Raw genomic sequence first — 26,532 nt, 5'->3', positions numbered from 1 at the left:
CAAAATAGTATGTTCACTTAGATGACATATAAATGACATATGATCCTCTAACTATTTCTAACTAGTTTTTAGAAATAGCCTACTAGTTTCTGAGTAGTTGTACTATTTCCACAAAGAAGATATACAAATGGCCAATAAGCACATGACAAGATGCTCAACATCATTAATCATTAGGGAAATGTATGTCAAAACCACAATGAGATACCACTTCACACTTATAGGATGGCCAAAATTAAAAGAAAATAGGGTAAATATGTGTTAGCGAGGATGTGGAGAAATTGTAACCTTCATACGTTGCTGGTGGGAATGTAAAACGATGTACTCATTTTGGAAAACAGCCTGGCAAGTTCCTCAAAAGGTTAAACATAGAGTTACCATGTGACCTAGCAATTGCACTCTTATGTATAGAGCCAAGAAAATTGAAAACACAAAAAAACTGTCCCTGAGTAGTTCTTAGCAGCATTAGCCACAAAGTAGAAACAATTCAAACGTACATCAACAGATGAATGGATAAACAAAATGTGGTATGTCCATAAAGTGGAATATTACTCAGCTATGCAGAAGAATGAATTACTGATACATGCTACATGATGAACCTTGAAAACATTATGCTTAGTGAAAGAAGCCAGACATAAAATTCCACAAGTTATATGAGTCCATTTATATGACTTGTCCAGGATAGCCAAATACAAAAAGACAATAATGCTAGGGACTGGAAGAATGGGGAAAGGGAATGAATTCTAAATTGGATATAGGGTTTGTTTTGGGAGTATTGAAAATGTTCTGGAATTAGACTGTTGTTACAATTGTACAAACTTGTGAATATACTGAAAACCACTAACTTGTACACTTTTTAAAGGGTTTTATGGTGCATGAATTATCTCTTTAAAAATTCCTGGGAAATAGAAAGTATCCCCCTTTTGTGAACTAGGAATGTGTCAGAAAGTCCTCAAGATCATTTGCAGATCAATGATTCTCTAGGAGGACTCCTAACTATGATTTATTACAGTAAAAGACTAAGGAGCAAAATCAGCAACGGGCAAAGACCATGGGGTAAAATCTGGGGAAGATCGGGAACAAGCTTCCAGAGTCCTCTTCCACTGGAGCCATACAGGGCACATTCCCTCACCAATCAGTTGTGACATGTGTGAAGTGTTACTTACCAAGGAAACTTATTAGAGACTCAGTGCCCAGAGTTTTTATTGGAGACTGGTCACATAGGTACCCTTGCTAGGTACATACCCAAATTCCAGACTCTCAGAAGGAAAGCAAGTGTTCAGCATAAATCATGTTGTTTGTACCAACAGCTCAGGCACAGCAAGCCACTCTTATCGGTTAATGGTGGGAGCTCTCATGGAATCCAAGTTCCCTGATACCAGGGCCAACCTTGTAAACTGGCCTTTCCAAGGACAGCAGTTAGACCTGCTATGTTTTTCTTCTCTTTTTTAAGGTTTTATTTATTTGCGAGAGAGAGAGAGAACACAAGCGCACAAGCAGGGGGAGAAGCAGACTCCTTGCCGAGTATGGAGCCCAACGTGGGGCTCGATCCCAGGACCCTGAGATCATGACCTGAGCCAAAGTTAGTCGCTCAACCAACTGAGCCACCCAGGCACCCCTTTTCTTTTCTTTTGTGCACAGTCCATCCCCTCGGTCCTTGGCAAAGGCATCTTTACAGCAGAATTATCATCAGCAGGATTCCACACAGGCTGAGGCCAACCAACAGTATTGACCTCACTTACACCCTTTAGGGGTTCTGGACTTAGCCAGTTAAAACACAGACCATTAGCCATAAAGATCTGTCTTAGAAAGCCAGATGGCTTCCTCCATAACTTTCTGTCTGAACCTTTTTTTTTTTTTAGCCTAGCCGAAGGCATCAGTTCAGGCCCAACACAGCCTGGCCAGTAAGATGAAACTGTGTAAAAGTCTTCCAGGGCTGAGGCAGTATCATAATAGTCAGAATACATACCCAGGGAATATAATCCCTGAGGGCACATGTGTCCCTTGGAAATAGTTTACAGTTTTGGGGCACCCCAAGCAGGACATGTATTGGTCATGCAGTATAGGCAAACAGGGCTCCCATTGTGTCATTCCCACCATGGTCCCTCCCACCCCAGGGTTCTCTGGCCCAAGGAATTCAGTTCAGTCCTTGCTTTCAGAGGTACTGCCTGAGGTGGTCAGTTCCAAACAGTTCTGTGCACAACATGAGTTCATGAGTTCATTGCCTGCTGAGTGTGGGTGGCATATGGAGGTGATCTTTAGGGACCATACAGGAACTGGCCTGCCCTGTGGCTCACAGTCACATTGTCAGATGCAGCCGGTGTTCAGCAGTCCATTGGAATCTGAAGCGCTCATAGCAGCTGGCACAGACAGCACAGTTTTTCTTCAGGAAGAGGGGAGAGTTCCCAGGAACAGTTCTGGAAAACAAAGACCCTGAATGTCCTTCCTATCCCCTGCACCACTACAGGTGCTAGGTATGGTGGGGTTTTTTTTTCTTCATTGTTATCAGGGTGCCCCATTCAGTAATTAAGACTTTACATTTTCTCAGTCATCCTCTAGTTTTAAAATGACTGTTCATAGGGAAAGGTTGAATGCAAGGACAAGAGCCTTTTTACAAAAAAAAAAAAAAAAACTTAATTAGACATCATGTTCAGGAACAAAATTCTGAATTAAAAAAAATCCAGGAAAGGTTTGCATCAACTGCCATCTCTGTAGTCCCATTCATTTATCCATTGAACAGCTTAGGAAAAAAGCAGTCTCTCTCTGGGGACAGATGCATTGCCTTCCTGAGGTGTGTGTAGCAGAAGAAAGGAAGGGAAGTAGAGTCAGACTCCTAGTCCATTGTTACAAACTGCACCTAACCCAGCCAGTCAGATACCAGACGTCAGTTGAGTCTGATCTTCAGGGGTGGGTGAAGGGGTCATACTGCCTCTTAGTACCCTGTCCCAGCTCACAGCTGTGATAGGAATCACAGGTTAGGAATGTAATTAGGCTCTGCATCAGAAATTAAGAACTGACCAGCACTTCCATGTTAGATGGTCCCATCAGAGAAGGAGCTCTTTCCTGTGAGCATTTGTTCATGACCCAAGTGGCACAGCTAGTATCTGTGATACTTTCATGGGTTAGGGCCTCGTGGAGGAAGTGTTCTGTATCTGTAATAAACCTGGGTTGATTTTTAAAACTCCAAACGTATCTCTCTGTCTAGAGATGGCCTCTCTTTTCATGTCTCCCTTTTTCCAGAGGCTCCATTATGCAAAAGTCATAGCAAAAATCATCAGGTGTGGAGATTTGTTCTGGTTCCGGTACTTAGAATTTTAAATTTCAGCCAAATCACTAATGGCAAAAAACAAGGAGGTTGTGTCTCACTCCCACTTGGAGGAGAAAATAAAAACCAAAGATATTACCTGGATTGTACTTTTCCCCTCACTTTAGCCAGCATGGCCAAAAACAGCTAGAGGGCCCAGCAAGTCAGCTCTTGGAGTTGGATGGGTTATCTTTAAATACCATAGGTATTTATCTCTTAAAATAGACAGCAGCTTGGTTGCTATTTAACATGGTGACTGACTCCATAGCCACCAGGCACCAGAAGGTCGTCATCCTCCATTCCTTTAGCCTTTCTTTTTCAGACACTGCTTTTACCATTTATCAGAGAATCAGAGTCATTCTTACAGTTCCTGCTTCGGGCACCAACTATGTCAGCATCCCCAAGACCAGCCTCAGGTTTGGAGATTTGCTAGGAGAACTCAAAGGACTCAGCATATGGTGACACTCACAGCTGTGATGTGGTACAGTAGAAAGCTACACAGAACATCAGCAGAGGGAATTGGGACACAGATGAAGTCCAGAGGACACCAGGTGCAAGTTTCCAAGAGTCCCTCTCCCAGTGGAGTCACACAGGACATGCTTAATTCCCCCAGCAATGAACTGTGATAATATACGTGAAATGTTGCCAACCAAGAAAGCTCATTAGAGACTCAGTGGCCAGGGTTTATCGAGGGCTGGTCACATAGTCTCCCCCTGCCAGTTACGTACTCGAATTCTAGACCCTGAAGGAAAGCAGGATAAGTCATGTTGTTTGTACATACAGCTTAGGCATAGTGAGCTACTTGTTAATGGCAAGAACCCTTCTGAAATCTAAGTTCCCATGTACTGATCAAGGGCCAACCTTGTAAGAAGGCCTTCCCAAGGACAGTTTTCAGGGCTGCTGTGTTAACTTTTTCCTGTACAAGGAAAGTGACATTTAGAGAGGTTAAGTAACCTGCCTAGAGTGATCCAGCTATTTGGTGACAGTGCTAGTTCTGGGTTCCAAAGCCCGACTTTGAACTCCTGAAATGAACTGGACTCTTGAACGTTATGTATGGAAGTCTTTTGAGATAGCGTCTATTCTGCACATACTAGAAAAAGTATGGTGGTATTTAGAGAATGTGGATTGCCCATGTTAGGTTTTAACAGAACTGTGTTCTTCCCAATTCCCTTCTTCCCCTACTTTTTCCATCTGTGCTCCTTGTCTCTTTGGCTGTGATATTGTAACTCTCTAGTATCCCATGCCTGTCCTCGTGTAGCTCCTGCTGGCCCTCTTAAATCTTCTTACAAGTCTTCTCCCACTCGGAGTGCTGAGAGGAAGAAGACTCCGTCTACATCTGGCATAGGAGATTCTGGGAAAGGAGCCCCTGCAGGAGCGGAGGCCTCTCCGGTAGGTTTAAACCCCCTCACTCATTCCTTGGGGCTGGTTTATTTGACAATGTGATTACTCCCTGTGCTTGATCTGGGGTCTCTGTGTCTATCAATTCCAGAGACTGCTCAAATGGTAGACTTAGTTTAAAAAGTCACCCATCCTTTGAAAATCATTTAACTTTTTTGCATTTTCCTAAATCTAAGTGCCTTGGAGCAAATTCCTAAAGACCTTGTCCTTGTTACAGCCTGCCCTCCATAGGACAGGAGTCAAAAGGAACGTTCTGAGTGCCCTCTCTCTGCTTTTAAGTGTTAAGATTCTAGGTCAGCCTTCAATCCACAGTAGTGGCCTTTAAACATTTTTGACATCATACTGATAGCATCAGTAAACCAAATGTTGAACAGGTATTCCCAATTATGTGCATTTATATAGGAATTATACATTCCATACTACTTTTACTAATTATTGCTTGATACATAACAAATCACCCCAAACCTTAGCTGCTTAAGACAAATGTTTATTACCACACTGGTTCTTCGGGTGAGAGATTGAGGATGGCTTAGCTGGGTGGTTCTGGTTCAGGGTCTCTTCATGACAGTGTGGTCAGGATGATGGCCAGAGCTGTAATCCTCTGAAAGCATGGCTGGGTCTCTTCTAGAACTGGCTGCTGGCCTCAGGTTTTTATTGCATGGACCTCTCTATAGAGCTGCTTGAATGTCCAAATGACATGGTAGCTGGCTTCCTACAAATTGAGAGATCCATGAGGGGTGGGTACAGGCACTCAAGGGAAGAGCTGCAGCACCTTTTATACTCTAATCTCACGTTACACACCATCATTCTGCTATATGCTGTTCCTTAACAATAGACCAATAGTTGGTCACTAAGACCAACCCACACTCAAGGGAAAGACAGGAGCATCAAATGACATGTGGACCTGTTTTAAGACTGTCACATTACTGTACTATTGGACATTTATTTTGTAACACCATGTGTGTTTTTAAAATCCGTTGTGGCCCTGAGGTTCTTACATGAGAAGTGAATGTGTCAGAACCTTGGGTTTTACTGTACGGTCAATTACTGTGGAAGGGGGCTAAGGTGTGTGTGTGCGTGGGGTGGGGGCAAGGAGGATTTATTCTGGAAAAATCCAATAGAGAAGGGAGCCACCTTTGTGGAGCCCCCACCATGTACCAGGCACACAGGCTGTGCCTCTTGCCTCTTGCTGACGGAGGCCATGGGGAGGAAGTACAGGGGCAGGTGCCTCCCTATGAGGTTGCAATCCCCATTACACCAGGTACACTGTTAGAGTCCACAGCTCAATGTCTTGGGTGTTAAAAACCACATTTACACCCACCTGTAGTTTTTTTTTTGAGTGATTATGTATTTTCATACTCTTCCCAGTTTTCTTTTTCATTTTTAAATTCTTTAAAAAAATTCCAATAGGCATACAGTGTTCTATTAGTTTCAAGTTACAATATAGTTATTCAACAATTCTATACATACTCAGTGCTCATCAAAATAAGTATACTCTTACTCCCCTTTACTTCTTTGACCTATCTCCTCCCCTCTCCAGCAACCACCAGTTTGTTCTCTATATTTGAGAGTCCGCTTTTTGGTGTATCTTTTATTCTTCATTCATTTTTGTTTCTTAAATTCCACATATGAATGAAATCATATGGTATTTGTCTTTCTCTGACTTAGTTTGCTTAGCATAATATCCTCTAGATCTGTCCATGTTGTTGCATATGGCAAGATTTCATTGTTTTTATGGCTAATAGTCCATTGCATATTATATACCACGTATTTTTTTTTTTACATTTATGCCATATACTCTATCCATTCATTTATCAGTGGATACTTGGGCTGTTTCCACAATTCGGCTGTTGTAAATAACCTGCAATAAACATAGGGGTGCATATATCCCTTCGAATTAGTGTTTTTGTATACTTTAGGTAAATACCCAGCAGTGGAATTACTGGATTATATGATAGTTCTATTTTTAATTTTTTGAGGAACCTCCATTCTGTGTTTCACAGTGGCTACACCAGTTTGCATTCCCACCAACAGTGCATAAGAGTTCCTTTTTCTCCACATCCTTGCCAATGATTGTTGTTTCTTTTTTTTTTTTATTTTAGCCATTCTGGCAGATATGAAGTGATAGTTCATGGTTTTGATTTGCATTTCCCTCATGATTAGTGATCTAGTTTCTATATGTCCAGAATTATAATGTGGTTCTGTTCTTAGTTTTTTTGCAAGATAACAGAGTAGGAAATCTTGCATTTTGAGGGTAAAGTGTTTTTTTATTGGATGATCTCAGTATTGACCACAAAATTGATGACCTCATGGTGCTTTCCTGCAAAGATTCCTGTTGTGGGAAGCACTATAACTTCATATGGACCCTACTGAAAAAAAGCTGTGTATCACTTCTATTCCGTCTGGGATATTTTTAGAAATTGTACAAGTATTGCCAGTGATGGGCCATGGCTGACCTATTCTGTGTCCCCTTCAGACCGAGAAGATGAAGAGGAGCCCTCGAACAACAGCTTCTGTTCCCAGTGCGGGCCTTGGGTCTCCTCTGAGAAGATGCGAGTTTCCAGGGAGCATTTCTAAGAGGTCATCTTCTCCAGTGACATCCAAGTAAGCATCTTTCTGCTTTGCCACAGTTGGACAATTAAAGCAATTTGGTGGGGCTCTGTATAGCGCAGCACGTGCTTCCTGCTGCTGCATGGGTCGTGGCCAGCCCTGAGAGGTGAGCAGGAGGGATGCTGGACTTTGGGTTACCTCACTCACTCTCTGTGTATCTTTTGGATCAATGATGGGCTCTTCAGCTATTTGTTGCCTGGTAAGTATGAGGCTCTGATTTACTGAGATGATCCATTCAACATTTTCTCTTTTGGTCCATCAGTTCCGTTCTGCTTTTCTGGCATTCTCCTTCACCTGCATCTAGAGTGAAATGATTGCATTGTACTTGGGTGCTCAAGCTCATGTACTTGAGCACTCACTCTCTCCTTCTCTCATCTGTCTCTTCAACAGAGAGGCAATAATAAGTTGTCTGCCACAATTGGCAGTATGTTGTTGTTGTTTTTAAATGAAGCCATTATATTTTTTTTTGTTAAGCATTGGGTAAACTCGCTAATGAAACCACGTAACTGCAAAACAAATTCACACTGTGACCACTCTCTTAAGTCAATAAGAGAGACTCCTAACTCTGGGAAATGAACAAGGGGTGGTGGAAAGGGAGGTGAGCGGGGGGTGGGGGTGACTGGGTGACGGGCACTGAGGGGGGCACTTGATGGGATGAGCACTGGGTGTTATGCTATATGTTGTCACATTGAACTCCAATAAAAAAAATAAAATTAAATTAAGTCATTAAAATATTTTACTTAGAGTAACCAACAAGAATAACTCAGTAAATAACTCAGTCTAGCTAGCAAAATGGAATCATTTTCAGTAGTACTGAGAGAGAAAAGAGAAATATGATTTTAATTTGGGAAAATAAGAAACTCTGTAGAGAGAATCATGTAAGACTTGTTTAATGCATCAATTTGTTTAGGAGAACATAGGATGAAATACAAATTTAATGAACACTTGGGGGACGCCTGGGTGGCTCAGTGGTTGAGTCTGCCTTTGGCTCAGGTCACAATCTCAGCCTGGGATGGAGTCCCACATTGGCTCACTGCAGGGAGCCTGCTTCTCCCTCTGCCTTGTCTCTGCCCCCCTTTCTCTGTTCTCTCTTTTTAAAATTTATTTATTCATGAGAGAGACAGAGAGAGTGAGGCAGAGACAGCAGAGGGAGGGACAGCAGAGGGGGCCTGATGCGGGACTTGATCCCCGATCCCAGGATCACACCCTGAGCTAAAGGCAGAGACACTCAACCGCTGAACCACCCAGGCATCTCTAAATAAATAAAATCTTTTAAAAAAATTAATACTTCGGAATTTGTTTAAAATATTCAGAGAAAAAAATATTTCAGGGTGACATCAGCTCTTATTTCTAATTTGTTGCATTCTAACAGAGACTTTTGTTCCCTAATATTATTTTGTTCAGAGAACATGTGGTTTTTATAAATTACAAATACCTGTTATTGATGTATATGACTTCTATAAGAGAAATCCTTATATAATATGTTGCTGAATTAATAGCATCAAGTTTTTGTTTTGTCTTTTAAGTCCATTACATTCTTTCTGTGCTAGTATTGCCTCTCTTTGGTTATGGCATTGCTCTCTTGCAAATTCTAAATCCATTAGGTGGGCTGTAGGTCTCTATTTGTCATTGTCTTATTTTTGAGTCTTCCATTCACATGTTACTACTCAGGTGTTAGGGTGAGACATTAACAAAGAAAAAAGCCTATTCATATTGGGGGTTTTTTCTAGATTACACTATTTTCTTTCATACTGACTCATGGTCCCTGCAAGGAGAGTAGCTGGCAAGTTTCATCATCATCATTGTAAATTGCACACAGCTAAACTAAGGAGGTTGTTGCCTTCTGTAGAGATGATAATTAAGTTTTTAGAAGCAGGCTCATAGTGGGCTCTGTGCTATTTCTTTGATGGTGTGTTTCAGGAACTATTTTATATATATTTTTTAAAGATTTATTTATTTATTTATTTATTCATGAGAGAGAGAGAGAGAGAGGCAGACACACAAGCAGAGGGAGAAGCAGGCTCCATGCCGGGGAGCCTGATGTGGGACTCAATCCCGGGACTCCAGGATCATGCCCTAGGCCAAAGGCAGGCGCTGAACCACTGAGCCACCCAGGGATCCCCTATTTTATATATTTTTAAATTGAGATACAATTGATTATATTAGTTTCAGGTGGACAAAATAATGATTCAGTATTTGTATACATTATGAAATGATGACCATAGTAATTCTAGTTACCATCCATCACCATACATAGGTACAAAATTAAAAAAAATTTTTTTTCTTGTGAGGGCTTTTAAAATTTATTCTCTTAGCAACTTTCAGATATGCACTACAATATGGTATTATTAACTAGAATCACCCTGCTGTACATTACATTCCATGGCTCACCTATTTTATAACTAGAAGTTAGTACCTTTTGACCCCCTTCATCCATCTCATCCACTCTTCCACTCCCCTCTTCCCTCTAGCAACCACCACTCTATTCTCTGGATCTATGAGCTTGGTTTTGTTTTGTTTTGTTTATTTTTTATATTCAACATGTGAGATTGTACAATATTTGTCTTCATCTGATTTATTTCATGTAGCACAGTGCCCTCAAGTTCTATCCATGTGTTACAAGTGACAAGATTCCATTATTTTTTATGGCTGAATAGTATTCTATTGTATATAAATGGAGCTATTTTATATTTTAAAGGACATGTCATCCAAATCTTATAAACAACTCTCTCTGACCAAAGAGATTTTTTTTTGACCAAAGAGATTTAAACAAAATCCCAGACTTTTCTTTTTTTTTTAAGATTTTATTTAGAGAGTGAGCCGTGCATGTACATACATAAGATTGTGTCAGTTGGGTAAGGGGCAGAAGAAAAAGAGAGGGAGAGAGAGAGAGAGAGAGAGACTGACTCTCAAGCAGACTCTGCACTGAGTGCCAAGCCCAACTCAGGGCTGGATCTCACAACCCTGAGGTCATGACCTGAGCTAAAATCAAGAGTCGAATGCTCAACTGACTGAGCCACCTAGGAGCCCTCAAAATCCCAGAGTTTTTAATGCAGTTCAATTTAGAGAAATTTTTAAAATTTCCCCTCTATATAGAGGAGTAATGAGTACCTAGTAGGTGCTCTATAATATTTGTGGAATGAATGAATGCAAGTCCCTGTGACCCATATGCTTCGGAGAACCCCTAAATGAGTGAGAACAGTCTCCAGTTGAACAGACCCCAAGTGAGGTGAGAGAAAGATGGGGATGCAGATGAGGACAGTTGCAAGCCTAGGGCAGATAGAGTTGTTCAACTTAAACTGCTCATTCCTCAGAACTCAGCTCAGCCATCATCCTCTGTAGAACCAGCCAAAACTGTATTCACCCCCTCTCCATGCTCACAGAGCCTCATATGCATACTCCAATTATTCCTTCATTCGTCAAATGCCTACAGAGTGCCTTCTCTGTGTCCAGTGTTCTCAGCCCATGTGAGAAACCTACTTGACAGTGAATGACAAATATAACATCAAGTGGTGAGAAGTTCTATGAAGCAAACTAAAACTGAGTCAGATGACAGTGGTGGAGGGGGGAGGGGTAGCTAGATATGACGGTCAGGGAAGGCTTCTCTGGGGAGGTGAGATTTGAACAGAGCCCCGCAGGGAGTGAGGGAGCAGACCATATTGATCTGTGGCTTCTTGCACTGTATCATCTGCTAGACTGCCCAGAGGGTGGGGACTGATTGGATTTATTGTTGCACAGTAAGTGCTTAGTGTGTCCATGTGACGAAAACAAGAAGGGAAGTAGAACCTGGAGGGCAGAAGCAGATTGGCTGGTGGGGATAGGCGATGCTAGGATCATTCCTGCCCAAGGACTCAGGCCCTTTGCCTCCTTTTCTTTTGAGCCATTTTTCAGTTTTTTCCTCCCACTGATCAGTTCCTTAAATGTTCTATTTTCTGGGCTGCATATTTCTCCTGGGAAATTTTTGAAGGATGAGGGGTACTGGTTTCTAATACTGTAGTACAGCATATTCCTGCTACTTCAGAGAAAAATTAATGAAATGACCTTTTTTTTTTTTTCCAGAGCCCTGTACTTGTCATCTCTAGTCCAGGCAGGAAAAATAGTGAACTTAACATAGCTGGACTTCTGGTATACTGTCAAAACTATCAAAATCATTATCTCCTTAAGAAGTGCCCTTGAAAAAAAAAGAAAAAAAAAAAGTGCCCTTGAGGGCTCCTGGGGGGCTCAGTCGGTTACGTATCTGCCTTATGCTCAGGTCATGATCCCAGGGTCCTGGGGTTGAGTTCCGTCTCTGGCACCCTGCTCAACAGGGAATCTGCTGCTCCCTCTCCCTCTGCCCCTTCCCACTGCTCCTATGCTCTCTCTCTCTCACTCTCTCAAATTAATAAATAAAATATTAAAAAATATAAGTGCCCTGGGGACAGGAATTTGCTCCAGTACTTCTAAATCAGAATTACCAAGTTGAGACGTCTAAGGAGAAGCAAACATTTCTTTTTTTTTTGAAAAATTTTGAAACTTTATCCAAACTCAATTAACATATAATGTATTATTGGTTTCAGAGGTAGAGTTTAGTGGTTCATCAGTCTTATAAAACACCCAGTGCTCATTGCATCGCGTGCTTCCTTAATACTGTTCATCACCCGGTGAGCCCGACCCCCACTCCACTCCCCTCCAGCAACCCTCATTTGTTTCCTATGATTAAGAGTCTCTTATGGTTTGTCTCCTCCTATAACTTCATCTTGTTTTATTTTTTCCTCTCTTCCCCTATGATCCTCTGTTTTGTTTCTTAAATTCCACATATGAATGAAATCATATGATGATTGTCTCTCTGATTAACTTAGTTAGCTTAGCATCATACCCTCTAGTTCCATCCACATCGTTGCAAATGGCAAGATTTCATTTTTTTGGATGGCTGATTAGTAGTCCATTGTATACATATATCACATTTTCTTTATCCGTTCATCTGTCGGTGAACATCTGGGCTTTTTCCAGTTTGGCTATGGTGGACATTGCTGAGAAGCAAACATTTCTTGATTTTAAGACATTCAAAAAAGAAAGATAATTTCTCCCCAGGTAAAAATTAATGGCTGAACCACAGTGGGTATGAACCAGGTCTGAGAAATGTGGGAAGTCAGGTAGGCTGTAAATAAATTCTGAAAATCCAGCCAAACTCTACAGCAGTGAAAAAGAATGGATTGCAGCTGCCCACAACCAGTGGGTGGATCTCAGGAACATAGTGTTGAGCAGCAAAAGGAAGTTGTAAAAGAATATCAACAGTATGACATTTATATTGAGTTCCCAGATGTGTAAAACCAGCATGTTTTCAAGAATATAAATGTGGTAAAATTATTAGAAAAGTAAGAAAATGGCAAATATAAAATGCAAAGTAATGATGGCTTCTGAGTGGGGCATAGGGGAGGGGCCAGGAAGGGGTACACAGGAGATTCCAGCCTATTTATAATGTCTTTCTTGGGAACTAGTTGTTAGGTGTGTGGGTATTTGTTATATCATCTTCATGTTGTATCATTCTTCATGTTATATCATTCTTCATACTTTTCCTATTTTATAAATATTTTTCGCATGCTCAATATTGAAGAAAGAAAAAAAAAGAAACCCTTGCATTTTAAAATGGTGTCACACACAAAATAAATCCCAATCAGAGTGACATTTTCAGCCTTCCCTCTGCAGACCAAGTGTGTTGATCTTTAAAGCATACTGGAAGCGATGTGGCTTTGAACGGTGGTTTAGTTAGTCCTTTTGAACCCCCCATCTAGAAACTCAGACAGGTCATGTGATAAATGGCTCTGACAGCACATTGTTCTCCTCCCCGATCTCAGATAAATTAAGCCACTGTTCCGTGGCTGTGCATATTAATGGCATTGCTCTTTTAAGCGTTCAAGTTTATTTCCATTGTTTGCATTGTTGAGTACTTGTATGGGTTTTAGAAAACTAGCTTCAGCAACACTCTCAAAGATTTGGATGGAGCATAGCTTTCTTCTTGTAACCTAGAGAGAGGAAATGAAGTGTGGCCATGTGCGTTTATCCAGCCTGTCCCTGCCTCTGAGTTTTGGTGCTGTCTGTACTCCTAATTCTTCAGTGTAAAATGTTCTCTAATGGTTTCAGCTTTTTATAAATATGCTCTAAGTCATTTTGGTCATTATGATGGGGAATGTTTCAGTTACCTCTTGCTGTATCATAGTAATAAGCTACCCCCCCAAAAAATTTAGTAGCATAAAATAACAATTTGTTATTGATTCTCATAGCTCCATAACTTTGGCTTACCAGGAGGGTCTCTTTTGGGGTCTTTTGTGTGATTTTTCTGAGGTTTGACTTGGGTTCATCTGGTGGTTCTCATCTGGGGTCTTCCACCATAGGTTCAATGTCACTTGGGGCTGTAGTTAATGTAGGTCTTGACTGAGCTGAAAGTCTGAGATAAACCATTCACCTGGATGCCAGTTAATGCTGGCTATTGGCTGGAGCTTGGTGGGGGCTGGGAACCAGAATAGAATGCCTACACATAGCCTCTCCATATGACTTGGGTATCTCACAGCATGGCACTGAGTTCTAAGAGGCAGTGTTCCCAAGAACAAACAGGAAGTAGAAGTTGCCAGGCCAGTTAAGTACTGTGCCATGAATTGGCACAGCATTCCTTCTTTGCTGTGTTTTATTGATCAAAGCAGTCCAGCCAACCCAGACTCGGTGGGATGGAGAAAGAAACTCAAAAGATTGTGTGGGGTCAGATAAGATTTTTTTGTGGTCATCTTTGGAAAATATAGTCTATCACTTTGAGAGCTCATACCTGAGCTCAGTTTGTGTCAGCCTAGATTAACTTCATCATGCATTTTGAGAAACAAAACAGATTTTGTTTGTCATCAGGGGAAAAAAATAAGACCAGGTTGTCAGCATGGCCCAAAATAAGTACCTCCCACTCAGAATCATGGACTCATGGAGCCAAGCGATTCCTCTAGTGGTTGAGGACCTTTAATCAATCATTACTGAGCATCATTGCCTACATTTCCCTGGTGCATATATGATGTGGTTACCCCTGCCTACAGATGAGCATCTACACTGGATCAGGGCCTCTATTGACAGGCTGGCTGTTGTTTTTGCCACCACCATTTTTTCTCAGATAGACTTTTACATTCTTTTTTTTAAAGATTTTATTTATTTATTTATTCATGAGAGACAGAGAGAGAGAGAGAGAGAGAGAGGCAGAGACATAGGCAGAGGGAGAAGCAGGCTCCATGCATGGAGCCTAATGCAGGACTTGATCCTGGGTCTTCAGGATCACACCCTGGGTGGAAGGCGGCGCTAAACTGCTGAGCCACCCAGGCTGCCCAGACTTTTACATTCTTATATGAAAATTTTCTTGAAAAGGATAATTAAAAATGTTAAGTTATGCTCCCTCCTCATAGCAGACTTATGTCTGCTATGTATCCTCAGTTTTACTAGAGGATAATTTGAGTTTAGACTTTTTTTTTTAGTTTTGACCAATTTTTAAGAGCCTTTTTTATTTTTAATTTTTTTTAACATTTTATTTATTTGAAAGGGAGCATGAGTGAGGGGAATGGCTGAGGGAGAGGAAAAAGCAAGGCACCACACTGAGCAAGGAGTCCATCTCGGGGCTTGATCCCAGGACCCTGAGATCATCACCTGAACCAAAGGGAGACCCTTAACTGATTGAGTCACTCAGGTGCCCCCAAAGCCTTTTAATTTTTAAGTCCTTTCAGCAGTACAGAAGAATTTCAAGACTAGACCAAAGATGTTTAGTCATATTTGCTTCGTCATTCCCATCCCCCCACATACTTTCATTCACTCTGTATAGACAAACTCACAGAGATTTTTCCCAGAGCCATATAAGAGTAAGTCAAAGACATCACGACCTTTTATCCCTAGAATTAAGACATTCTTTTTGTGTAACCACAATACGATTGTGAAAATTAGAAAATTTATTTTTGACATGTTACTGTTACTTAATTTACAGTCTATGTGCAACTTTTGCTAACTGTCTCAGCGAGATTCTTTATAGCATTTTCCCCCCAGTCTGGGATCCAATCCTGGCTCCCACATTGCATTTGGTTGTTTTGTCTTCTTGGTCTCCTCTAACTTTGAACAGTTCTTCAGCCTTTCTTCTTCATGACCTTGACATTTTTAAAGAGTACAGGCCAGATATTTTGGGGAGTGTCCATCAATTTGGGTCATGATTAGACTCAAGTTATGCATTTGAGGCAAGAATCCCAGAAGACATGTTGATTTCTTCTCAGTGCTTCGTATCAGGAGGCCATGGTGTCAGGTTGTTTCATTACTAGTGATGGTAACTTTGACCACTGGGTTAAGGTGGTAGCCACAAGTTTCTCTGGAATAGAATTGCTTTTTCCTCCCTGGAAAGTTTATTACTGACCATGAACATTGACTTTTCAAAATGTTGGCCACGCTGTGCTGATAAGGAGGCCACAGAGCCCTCCCATTATGTGGATAGGCTCTGTTCACTATGCCTGGAGTCAAGTGGCTTTAGAGAAACAAACTAGATTCCAAGATGTGGAGGAAAATAGTCCTTTGGGTTCTGCTTTGCAGTAAACTCACATCCAGAAGTGTGACAACCCTCTCTCAAACTTATTCTTGCTGCTCTACTTACAGAGGGGTTTGCTCATTATTTCCTACCAGTCATGGAACCTCAGAATGTTATATAATCCTGCCTTGTGCACTAGAAGACCTATCTCTACCATCCTAGCAAAATATGTGAATCCCCTCTGTTAAAACTTTAATCATTGGAGGAGGTATTGAACTTTTAAAAATTAAAATGGAAAACCTAAGGGCACCTGGGTGGCTCAGTTGGTAAAGTGTTTGCCTTCAGCTCAGATCATGATCTCGGGGTCCTAGGATCCAGCCCTGTGTTGGGCTCCCTGCTCAGCCAGGAGCCGGCTTCTCCTCTCTCTGCTCATGCTTGCTTGTGCTCAGTCGTGCGCTCTCTCTCTCTCTCTCTCTCTCTCTCTCAAATAAATTAATAAAATTTTTTAAAAAATAAAATGGAAAACCTATAAAAAAACAAGATGAAGAATCAAATAATTTGAGGGCCAGCTTTGGCTGTCTTACCTGGTAGCACCTCTTGGGAAAGATCCTTTAAATGCTTAGGACTTTGGCTTTCTTATCTCAGGTGGATATTCTAATATCCACCTACCTCACTGGATCATTGTGGCAGGCAAATAGATACTTTTTATGTAGATGAGAAAGTACTTCTCTGTGAAAGCACAATAAGTTCCCCTGATAAATTCATGTTTAATTTCTTTCATCAGTTAAAGATACCTGTTTTAAGAAATTGCAAAAAATAACTTTGCCAGACTTTGTTTGGTTTGTAGTAGTGTGAGCAGAGCTGACCAGAGAGCCTTGGAGCCTGCCAGACCAATATCCCCTGGTTCAGGATGCTTGTGCTTAGCATCTCTTGCAGTCCTAAATCCCTGTAGAAAAGTGGCAAGACAGAATGAGCAGAAAACTACATAAATGGGGGTTAATAGGGAATTTTTAAGATTGTATTCTGTATTTTGGTTGCTGTTGCTTGCTATTTAAAAAAAATCAATGATGCCTACACTTTTCTAAGTTAAAGGTTTTGTTTGTGCATGCATGAGTGTGTGTGTGTGTGTGTGTGTGTGTGTGTGTGTTTTCTAATTCTGTATATTGAACAGGGGCTGGAGTAGGGGAATGTAAACAGACTGCTTAATACAGTGAGTTTATCCTTACATGTAAGGTAGAAATTAGTTTGAGATGCATGCTTCTAGGTAATTAGCCCAGTTGTTTGTATTTAGAACCTCTCAGTCTGTGGTGTGAACAGAACCATTGCATGACTTTTCTGTTGAAGCAGGGCTGCTCAGGGCTGAGCTGACCTGAGGCTGTCAGACCTCCCCCATCCAGACCTTTCCGGCTTTTTCTCCCTAGGATTGTAATTCTTTTTTTTTTTTTTTACGATTTTATTTACTTATTCATGAGAGATACAGAGAAAGAGAGAGAGGCAGAGACACAGGCAGAGGGAGAAGCAGGCTCCATGCAGGGAGCCCGAGGTAGGACTCGATCCCGGGACTCCAGGATCAGGCCCTGGGCTGAAGGCAGATGCTCAATTGCTGAGAGCCACCCAGGTGTTCCCCCAGGATTGTAATTCAGCCATGCATTTCCATCTACAGGTTCCAGGCACACTGACTGAGGGTGTGACTTCATCGCATTCCATTCTCTTCTGATAGTGAGCCATTTAAACCAGCCCCAGGGGTACATCAGGATCCAGATGCAGGCTTTCTGCCTGCTAAGGATACTAGAATGGATTGGGCCTGCAGCCAGTTCAGGTTTCTTACTTACTCCCTCAATTCCATCCCTGGGGACCCTCATGGTGGGAGTCATATCTGCAGAAGAGCTTCTTATCCATCTCTTCATTCACTGGCAGAGACACCAGCACAGTGCAGACCCCCTTGGGTAGAGCCCACCTCTTTAGGCACTGCTCAGAGAAGCTCAGAGTGTGTGCTTTCTGTAGGCAAGTCCCAGAGAGAATGTGGTTGGACTGGGCTGTGTGAGTCCAGCACCTTTGCTCAGTCTCACCAGCTGTGAAGAATCCAGCTGTGACTCTGTCAAAATATATAAGCCACTAATAGTTACCTCTCAAGCTAAGGCTCTCAGGAAGCCCATAGTTGTGCCTTGGGGTGACTGTGGGGATTAAGACACTGCCTATCCAACCATAGTAGCTCTATTCTTATCTGCTTTATACAGATAGAATGTATGTGGAGGTAGCTGTATGTATGTGTCACTCAGGTGGTTCTCACCTGGGATGACCTTGTCCCTGAGGGGACATTTGACAGTGTCTAGAAACATTTTGGGTTGTTGCAACCAGGAGTTGAGGGTGGGGATAGTTATTGGTGTCTTGGTAGGTTGAGGCCAGGGATTGCTGCTAAACATCCTACATGCATAGGACAGCCTTAAAACAAAGAAGTTCAGACCCAAATGTCAGTAACAGCAGGGTTGAAAAACCCTGGTACATACGGATATGGAGAGGACAGGATACTGTGCATGCATGGCTCTTTGGTGTGTATGTGAGAGAGTCTAGGAACAAATTTAGAAAATCAAGGTTAAAGGGTACAATTGGAAAGAAATACCTGCTATAAACAATAGCCAAACTGTGGAAGGAGCCTCGGTGTCCACCGAAAGATGAATGGATAAAGAAGATGTGGTCTATGTATACAATGGAATATTCCTCAGCCATCAGAAACAACAAATACTCACCATTTGCTTCAACGGGGATGGAACTGGAGGGTATTATGCTGAGTGAAGTAAGTCATTCAGAGAAGGACAAACATTTTATAGTCTCATTCGTTTGGGGAATATAAAAAATAGTGAAAGGGAATAAAGGGGAAAGGAGAGAAAATGAGTGGGAAGTATCAGTGAGGGTGACAGAACATGAAAGACACCTAACTCTGGGAAACGAACAAGGGGAAGGGGAGGTGGGTGGGGGGCTGGGGTGACTGGGTGACTGGCATTGAGGTGGGCACTTGACAGGATGAGTACTGGGTGTTATGTTATATGTTGGCAATTCTCTTTCTCTCTCTCTCTCTCTCTCTCTCTATCTATATATATATATATAAATCAATCAATCAATCAATCATTGCCATTTATAAAAAAGGAAAGAAATACTGGTTGCTGAGAAGTCCCTTAGGAATCGTGAGCCTGAGTCAGCTGAGCCCAAGGGCAGACTGAGAACAGTTTATAGTGGGGAGGCACCATCCATGTGGCCAAGTTGTTGCAGAGGTTCTGTGTGGCTCCAAGCCTATATAGGATGATGGCACAGGGAAGTTGGTATGGCCAGTATGAAACCATTCTTTCTGGGGCCAGAGCTGTCCACCTGGGGAGCAGACTGTTCAAAGGGGCAGACAGCCTACCATGAATGTGAGATCTGGACTGATTCTTTATTAGTAAAATACCAGATGCTGAAACAGCGAATTTTAAAAATTCGAATCAAGTTCAAGTTGTATTCATTGGGTCGAGTATGACACCATTATGGTGCCCTTGGTCTGGCTTTTTTTTTTTTTAAGATTGATTGATTGATTGATTGATTTATGAGAGAGAGAGAGAGAGAGAGAGAGAGGCAGAGACACAGGCGGAGAGAGAAGCAGGCTCCATGCCAAGAGCCTGACACGGGACTCGATCCCAGGACTCCAGGATCGCGCCCTGGGCCAAAGGCAGGCGCCAAACTGCTGAGCCACCCAGGGATCCCCCTTGGTCTGGCTTTGATTAAGACAAAGTGGTTTCTTGGGCATTTATAGCTGGCCTTTAAGCATGAGAACATCATTGGAAAACTGGCCTGCATTTTACCTAATCCACATAACACTTGATTATTTTTTAGCTCAAGACCAAGTATAATAGTGATTTGATCATACTATTTCCTTACCATCAGAACCTGATTAGGTAACTCTTAATCCTAAGGTGATATATTGGCCTTTAGTATTATGTCGAGTTACTTTTTTGTCTTTTTTGCTGTTTTCATAGATCAAAAACAGTTGAATATTGGAAATTTCATATGGTTCAACCTGCTATACAGGATTGAGACTGACATTTTGTAATTTATGTACAGATTACTTCTTTCGGAAGGAACTCTGCAAATGCTTCTTTCCTGTGCAGATTTCTGGGTAAACTCAGCTTCTGAAGCTAGGTTGTTATCTGTATCCTCAACACCTAGCACTCACCAGGAGCCAAGCCTAGACCAGTGTATGATGGACCTTTTTTCAACATAAGACAGGCTCCGGCATTTCAACAAAGCAGTATTTCCCTGAGTGACAGTAGGCTTGTTCTCAGCTTTCACGTCTTCCCAGTATCAGGACAGATTCTTTTAAATCTTAAGAAACAAAACAAAAAAAAAGACACCTCTACCTCCTCTCCCCACCCTTTGCCTGAGTTTATTCCTCAGCATATGAAAAGGAACTGGATATCAGTCATACTTTAGTAAAGAGTAATTTTTTTAAAAAAAAAAAAAAGGGAACCAGGAGGGGCAGCCCCGGTGGCTCAGCGGTTTAGCGCCGCCTTCAGCCCAGGGTGTGATCCTGGAAACCCGGGATCAAGTCCCACATTGGGCTCCCTGCATGGAGCCTGTTTCTCCCTCGGCCTGTGTCTCTGCCTCTCTTTCTCTGTATCTCTCATGAATAAATAAATAAAATCTTTAAAAAAAAAAAAAAGGGAACCAGGGACTTTAAAGACATTGTGTTGAGTGAAATTATTTCAGCTTTTTTGGAACCATGCCTCCTAGGAACAGAGAGAAGGTTCTGTGATCAGGCCCAGTAATCATCTGCTGGTGTGTTTTTTGTTTTCCAGGGCAACTTCAAAAGCATATCCACAGTCTCCAAAGAATATGAAGCCGCCATACCCAGGGTCTCCTGTGAAGTACCGCTTACCCACCTTTCCCAACCAGGAAACACCGAAGAGGAAAGCAGAGAAAGAGAAGAGCAATAAGGAAAGGGAAAGTGTCCTGGCTCAGCAGGCAGCTGGCCTGCATGGAGAAGAAGCCCCAGAGAAGCATGTGGTAGACAAACATGTCACTGAGAAGCATGTGGTCACAGGAGGGAAGGCCGAGAGCAGTGGAGGTAGGACCTTTTTGTCAATGCTGCCCCCAGGCCATGGCTTTTACATATTGTTTCTCTCTTTGCCCGATCCATGTGGGAGTCTCATGTTTGGGAGGGAAGAAGGAAAGGAGATTTTTCCCTCTGACAACTTCATGCCCTCATGCTGTTTTCTCAGGCTTGCACGTTGCCCGAGTGCTTCCCCTTGGTCTCCTATGGATCCCTTAGAGGAGGGATTGACACTGGTCATGGCTTTGGAATTTCATGGGGGTGTTGAGCTGCATCCAGCCAGCATCAGCACTTCCCACAGAGAAGGTCTTCCTTTAGACCTTCAAGCTTTTATGCTAGATGCAGTGAGTTCACCCAGATGGGCACTGTGGTGGTGGTTCCTGTGGGTCATGCTAGCCACCTTGTCTCTTCTCTTCACCTTTCCACTACCCTCCACTGGGAAATGCATTCACAGGGTCACAGCCATCCTGCTGCAACCTCTCTGCTCAGTGGCTAATCGTACCTCTCCCAGCAGCATTTCCCATCACCCACTGAGTTGGACTTTTTGTTTCTAAGTGGCAGCTACCCATGTGAGTACAATCAGTATTTCATTTCCCATGATCTTTTCCTCTCATATAACCTCAGGGAAGCACACAGCAGGCACCACTGATGCTGGAGAGGCTGCGAAGATCCTGGCTGAAAAGAGACGACAAGCCCGGCTACAGAAGGAGCAGGAGGAGCAGGAACGGCTGGAGAAAGAAGAACAGGACAGGTATGGGGGCTGCTCAGAGTTTCGTTACCATCTCATATAAAAAGCTATGGTAGAAAGAGCAGCTCTCCTTTCTTTTTAGAGTTTGAATTATTGATAAAAACTTGGCAGAAATACAGGTCTGTATGGCAGGTGTTCAGGAGACTGTGTCTTCTACTAGATGAAATTAACAGTGATGAAATGTTGCCCTTTTAAGACTACCTGGAAACTCATAGCTCCTGGATCTAAATGTTACCAATAACTTCCCATTCTTCCCTTGGACTCTAGGACCATCCAGGCCTCATAGAGCTATCAGGGGAGTTTGAGCATTGCTCATGGAATGAGGTTCTCCCTGAGGACAGGAGGTTCCAAAGGTGGAGATCTTGGTTATGCTTCCCAAATAATGTTTTTTCCTTAAACTTTCCTAACTTACACCCCCAGGTGAGAAGGAGGAAGGTTGAACAAAGGCCCCTAGATGAGGTAGAAGCTGATGTCATTGTCCACAAGCAACAAGGGTACAGGGACTCCAAACCTGGAGCACAACAGAAGACATCATGGTAGTGGTCCTTAAATATGGGAAGGGGTGTCAGTACCATACAGGGAATGCAATGAAAATACACAGACCTAGGCCCCATCCTGTTTTAATAGCTCACCAAAGTGTGAGAACCACCATGTTGTTAGTACCAGGACACTTTGGTCAAAGTACAGACAGTTCTGCCTTTTCTGATCTTTGTATTCAGAAAAGAATGCATGTTGAAGGACAAGCTAGATTTTATCATTAAATTGATAAAGAAGCTTTCAGGGTAATCACATAGTGCAGTCCAATATATTTAGGGAATTAACTTGACAGGAAGCAAGCCATGCCACAGCACTTCAAGACTGGTACGGAATTTAGAGTGATAAATAATATAGGATTACCTTGATCCTTAAGTGACCTTGGCAAGTCTTTTGTGGTCTTTAATTACAGGTTTGCTGATTTTTTCTAAAGACGGGCAGTAGGTCTTACTTGTCCCTTTTTCAAGTTCTGTACTTCTCTGATGATTTTCCCACCTCCAGCCCTCTGGTCAACAGTGACAGATCTTTTTGTTGAGTAGTGTGTTTGGGCTGGTTTGAGTGGGCCATAGCATTATGAAAAGAGGTCACAGGAGGTTAAGATGAATCACAGGACCTCAAATGACAGGCCTTGGTGATTGCAAGTTCTGGGCAGGTAAGTAACATGATTGTGGCTGTATGCTTATTAGGAAGGTGAAGTTCTTTACCTTCCAGCAATCACCCTCTCTCTCACACACATTTCTTACACAGCCCAGCTCCTGAAAGACTTGATTGTACTTTCTGTCTTTATTTCTTCAACTCCTGTTCATATCTCACACTCACCATTCCTCCAAATTGCCAGACTCCTAATCCATTTCTTTGTTGACTTTGGCCTTATCAAGTTTGCCCTTGCTTCTTTGACCTCTCCTTCTCAGTCTCCTCTGTCCACCTCCCATCCCCTCACATGTTGCCTTGACTCCTAACCCTAAGTCCTAGGCCAGTTTCACCTGACAAGCCCTCCATGAGCAGTGGTGCTCCCTCCTGTTCGACCATTTTCCTTTGGCTTCAAAAGATTTGGAGCTCACATTTCACATAACAGTTTCATGGTAAGCATTGGATGTACTAAACCAACTCTACTCTCATCTCCCCTTCTACCCTCATTTTCCCTTTGCCTCATTTACCATCTGTTTCTGAAGCTAATTTCATATTGTTTTGTAAACCTTTAATACTTCCTGGTACAAGGGAAGCACTAAATAACACATGCATGCTGGTGACCTCTGAATCTGTGCCTATGGCCCAGTCTCTTGCTAGAGCTGTACTGTCTACTACTATAGCCGTCTATTCCCATGTGACTACCAAAATGCAAATTTACTAAAATTAAGCAAAATTCAGTTCCTCAGCTGTACTAGTCACATTTCTAGTGTTCAATAGCTACATGGCTAGTAGCTACCATATTGGTTAACACAAATTTATAGAACATTTCCTTCATCACTGAAAGTTCTCCTGGATAACACTGGTCTAGAACCTAGAGGCCATATCCCAGTTGCCTTATGCTTTACTTTGAGTGTATCTCAAATGCATCTCAAATTCAGTGTGTCCAGAGCAGGTCCAGAGAGAAGGTGCTGAAGGACAAGATGAAAACAGATCAAAGAATGGCAAGTTCAGGATGTTGAAGATTAAGCTTTTGTTTTTAATGAAAACTTTTAAACACACAAGGAAGAGCGAATAGTGCAACCCACATTTTTGTTCACAGATTGAATAGTTCAAGGCTGAGCATGTGTCAGGGATGTGGTGCAAGTACAAGAGGGGCCAGGGGCTGGAGGATGAGAGATGGGGTCATTACATAAAGACATGCATGAAAGGCCATTGACAGGGATAAGGAATGCATCTACCATATGCATATGCTATATGATGACCATGATGCATAGTTTTTTGGTACTTTCTGCCTGGTAAGGAAAGGAGATGGGTTTGGAGTAGGTGATAGGAATTAAGACAGAGGGGTGATAGAATTGCACATGGCTCTTGTGAACTCCAGACCCATGGTAAAGATGGCAAGAGCAAGGAGGTAGGGCAGCTTGTAACAGCAGCACTGTGGAGAAATGACCAAATCCATGTTCTCTGGTTTCTTAAGCAGGTGATAAGAGAAAGAATATTCTTAAGAGAAAGAATATTCATCCTTGGAGAGTATATTGAGGGACTCAGTTTCACATAGGAAGCTAGTTTTGACCTACTTTGGGAGAAATGGAGTATGGTTAATGGAGAGTATTTTGTGTATAACAGAAGGGACAAGCAGGTAGTCATGGGCTTTGTGGGGAGGAATGTGTGTTGTACTTACATTGATGATAAGAATTAGGGAGACTTATGGGCCAGGAGGATGTGTTCCTGTGTGTGTGTGTGTGTGTGTGTGTGTGCGCGTGCCCGTGTGTGCGCTTTAGGCACCTCTGAAGTCCTTATGGTAAAACAGAAGAAACAATGGCATTTCAGATCCTGAAGATGAAGATAAAGTTGAAGTAACTTGTACATTAATTCATATACAATATATATCTTTTGTGTATTAACTTCTCAGAGATAGTCAAAACCATCTTGTCAAATGAGGGATAAGAACTAAAACAGTGCTCTGAATCAATCCTTGGATAAGTTTTGTTATCGACACACCCATTTTGGTAATCTTGTGTTAAACATATTTGGTCTTTCATTGAGAAATCTAAGAAGTGGGGTTTCTTTCTGATTAGGCCCCATAATGCTCTTGTCCAGAGTTCTCTAGAATGTTTGTTAATAATTTCATTTGTTCCAGCAATGGAACAAATTATTTTTATTTTTTTATTTTTTTAATTTTAATTTTATTTTTTTTAATTTTTTTAATTTTTATTTTTTTAAAGATTTTATTTATTTATTCATGACAAACAGAGAAAGAGAGAGAGGCAGAGACACAGACAGAGGGAGAAGCAGGCTCCATGCAGGGAGCCTGACGTGGGACTCGATCCTGGGTCTCCAGGATCACACCCCGAGCTGAAGGCGGCACTAAACCGCTGGGCCACCAGGGCTGCCCCAGCAATGCTTTTATTTATTTATTTATTTTTCCAGCAATGCTTTTAGACACTGCAACTTTTGCTAATGTAGGATATATTGTGTACTATTAGTCTTGGGCTAATGTCTTTCAGTGTTTCTGTACCTATGTATTTCTTTATATATATATATATATATATATATATATATTATTTTTTATTTACTTATGATAGTCACACAGAAAGAGAGAGAGAGAGAGAGAGAGGCAGAGACACAGGCAGAGGGAGAAGCAGGCTCCATGCACCGGGAGCCCGATGTGGGATTCGATCCCGGGTCCCCAGGATCGCGCCCTGGGCCAAAGGCAGGCGCTAAACCCCTGTGCCACCCAAGGATCCTACCTATGTATTTCTTTGGTGATACATAGGCCAGCTGCCTCTACAGTTCCTGCAAGACAGAAGGATATTTTTTTAAGTCCTGATATTTTGGTAGGGAGGGCAGAGGGAGAGAGAGAATCTTTTAAAGTTTTTATTTATTAGAGAGCAACAAGCAGGGAGAGGGGCAGAGGCAGATGCAGACTCCCCACTGAGCAGGGAGCCCCACATGTGGCTGGACCCCAGGAACCTGGGATCACGACCTGAGCTGAAGGCAGATGCTTAACCGACACCCACCCAGGCACCCCAGGTGCACTCTTGATCTTGCCCATATATCACATTGCCATTCAGTACACACTGCAAGATGAATATGATTACTTAATCTTTTTATAGTTGAGGAAAGTGACATACTTGTGAGTCGGAAAAATGTTAGAAATGTAAAAACAAGCACTTACACTTTATAGGGTTTTCTCTCACTGCTTAGAGCTCTTTATCATTCTATTATCAACCACTCATCTGTGGATGAAAAATGCCTAAATATCATTTAATTTTCATAAAGCAAATAATAAAATATTCTTTAACACTTTATTTTTTTAAAGATTTATTTACTTATTTTAGAGAGCATGAGTGGGAAGAAGGGCAGAGGGAGAGAGTGAGAGAATCAGCAGACTCCCAACTGAGTGTAGAGCCTGATGTGAGACTCTTGTCTCACCACCCTGAGATCATGACCTGAGCCAAAATCAAGAGTTAGATACTTAACTGACTGAGCCACACAGGCACCCCCAAAAGAGATTTTTTAAGATTGGTAAAACAAATGAGAAATAGATGTGGTTTTTGTTTGTTTTAAATATTTTATTTATTTATTCATGAGAGACAGAGAGAGAGGCAGAGACATAGAGGGAGAAGCAGACTCCCTACAGGGAGCCCGATGTGGGACTCGACGCCTGGACCTGGGATCATGCCTTGAGCCGAAGGCAGATGCTCAACCATTGAGCCACCCAC

At 42.1% G+C, this 26,532-nt stretch overlaps 1 protein-coding gene across 10 annotated transcripts in view; it reads left to right on the top strand.

Annotated features, from left to right (window-relative positions):
• The window catches only part of MAP7D2 (MAP7 domain containing 2), a 103,588-nt gene that overhangs the window by 64,916 nt on the left and 12,140 nt on the right, over positions 1-26,532 (top strand). For 8 of the 10 annotated variants that reach the window (XM_041740029.1, XM_041740025.1, XM_041740023.1 and 5 more), the window contains 4 exons: positions 4,536-4,690; positions 7,176-7,303; positions 20,642-20,910; positions 21,520-21,646. In XM_041740029.1, the coding sequence (XP_041595963.1) occupies positions 4,536-4,690; positions 7,176-7,303; positions 20,642-20,910; positions 21,520-21,646 (679 nt within the window). The remainder of the gene's footprint in view (positions 1-4,535; positions 4,691-7,175; positions 7,304-20,641; positions 20,911-21,519; positions 21,647-26,532) is intronic. The other 2 variants (XM_041740030.1, XM_041740028.1) reach the window with 1 other exon arrangement.

Source organism: Vulpes lagopus, chromosome X (genome assembly GCF_018345385.1).
Source record: "Vulpes lagopus strain Blue_001 chromosome X, ASM1834538v1, whole genome shotgun sequence".
In the NCBI taxonomy this organism is placed as follows: domain Eukaryota; kingdom Metazoa; phylum Chordata; class Mammalia; order Carnivora; family Canidae; genus Vulpes; species Vulpes lagopus.
Note: the sequence above shows the minus strand (reverse complement) of the source record. Positions and strands in the feature narration are given on the sequence as shown.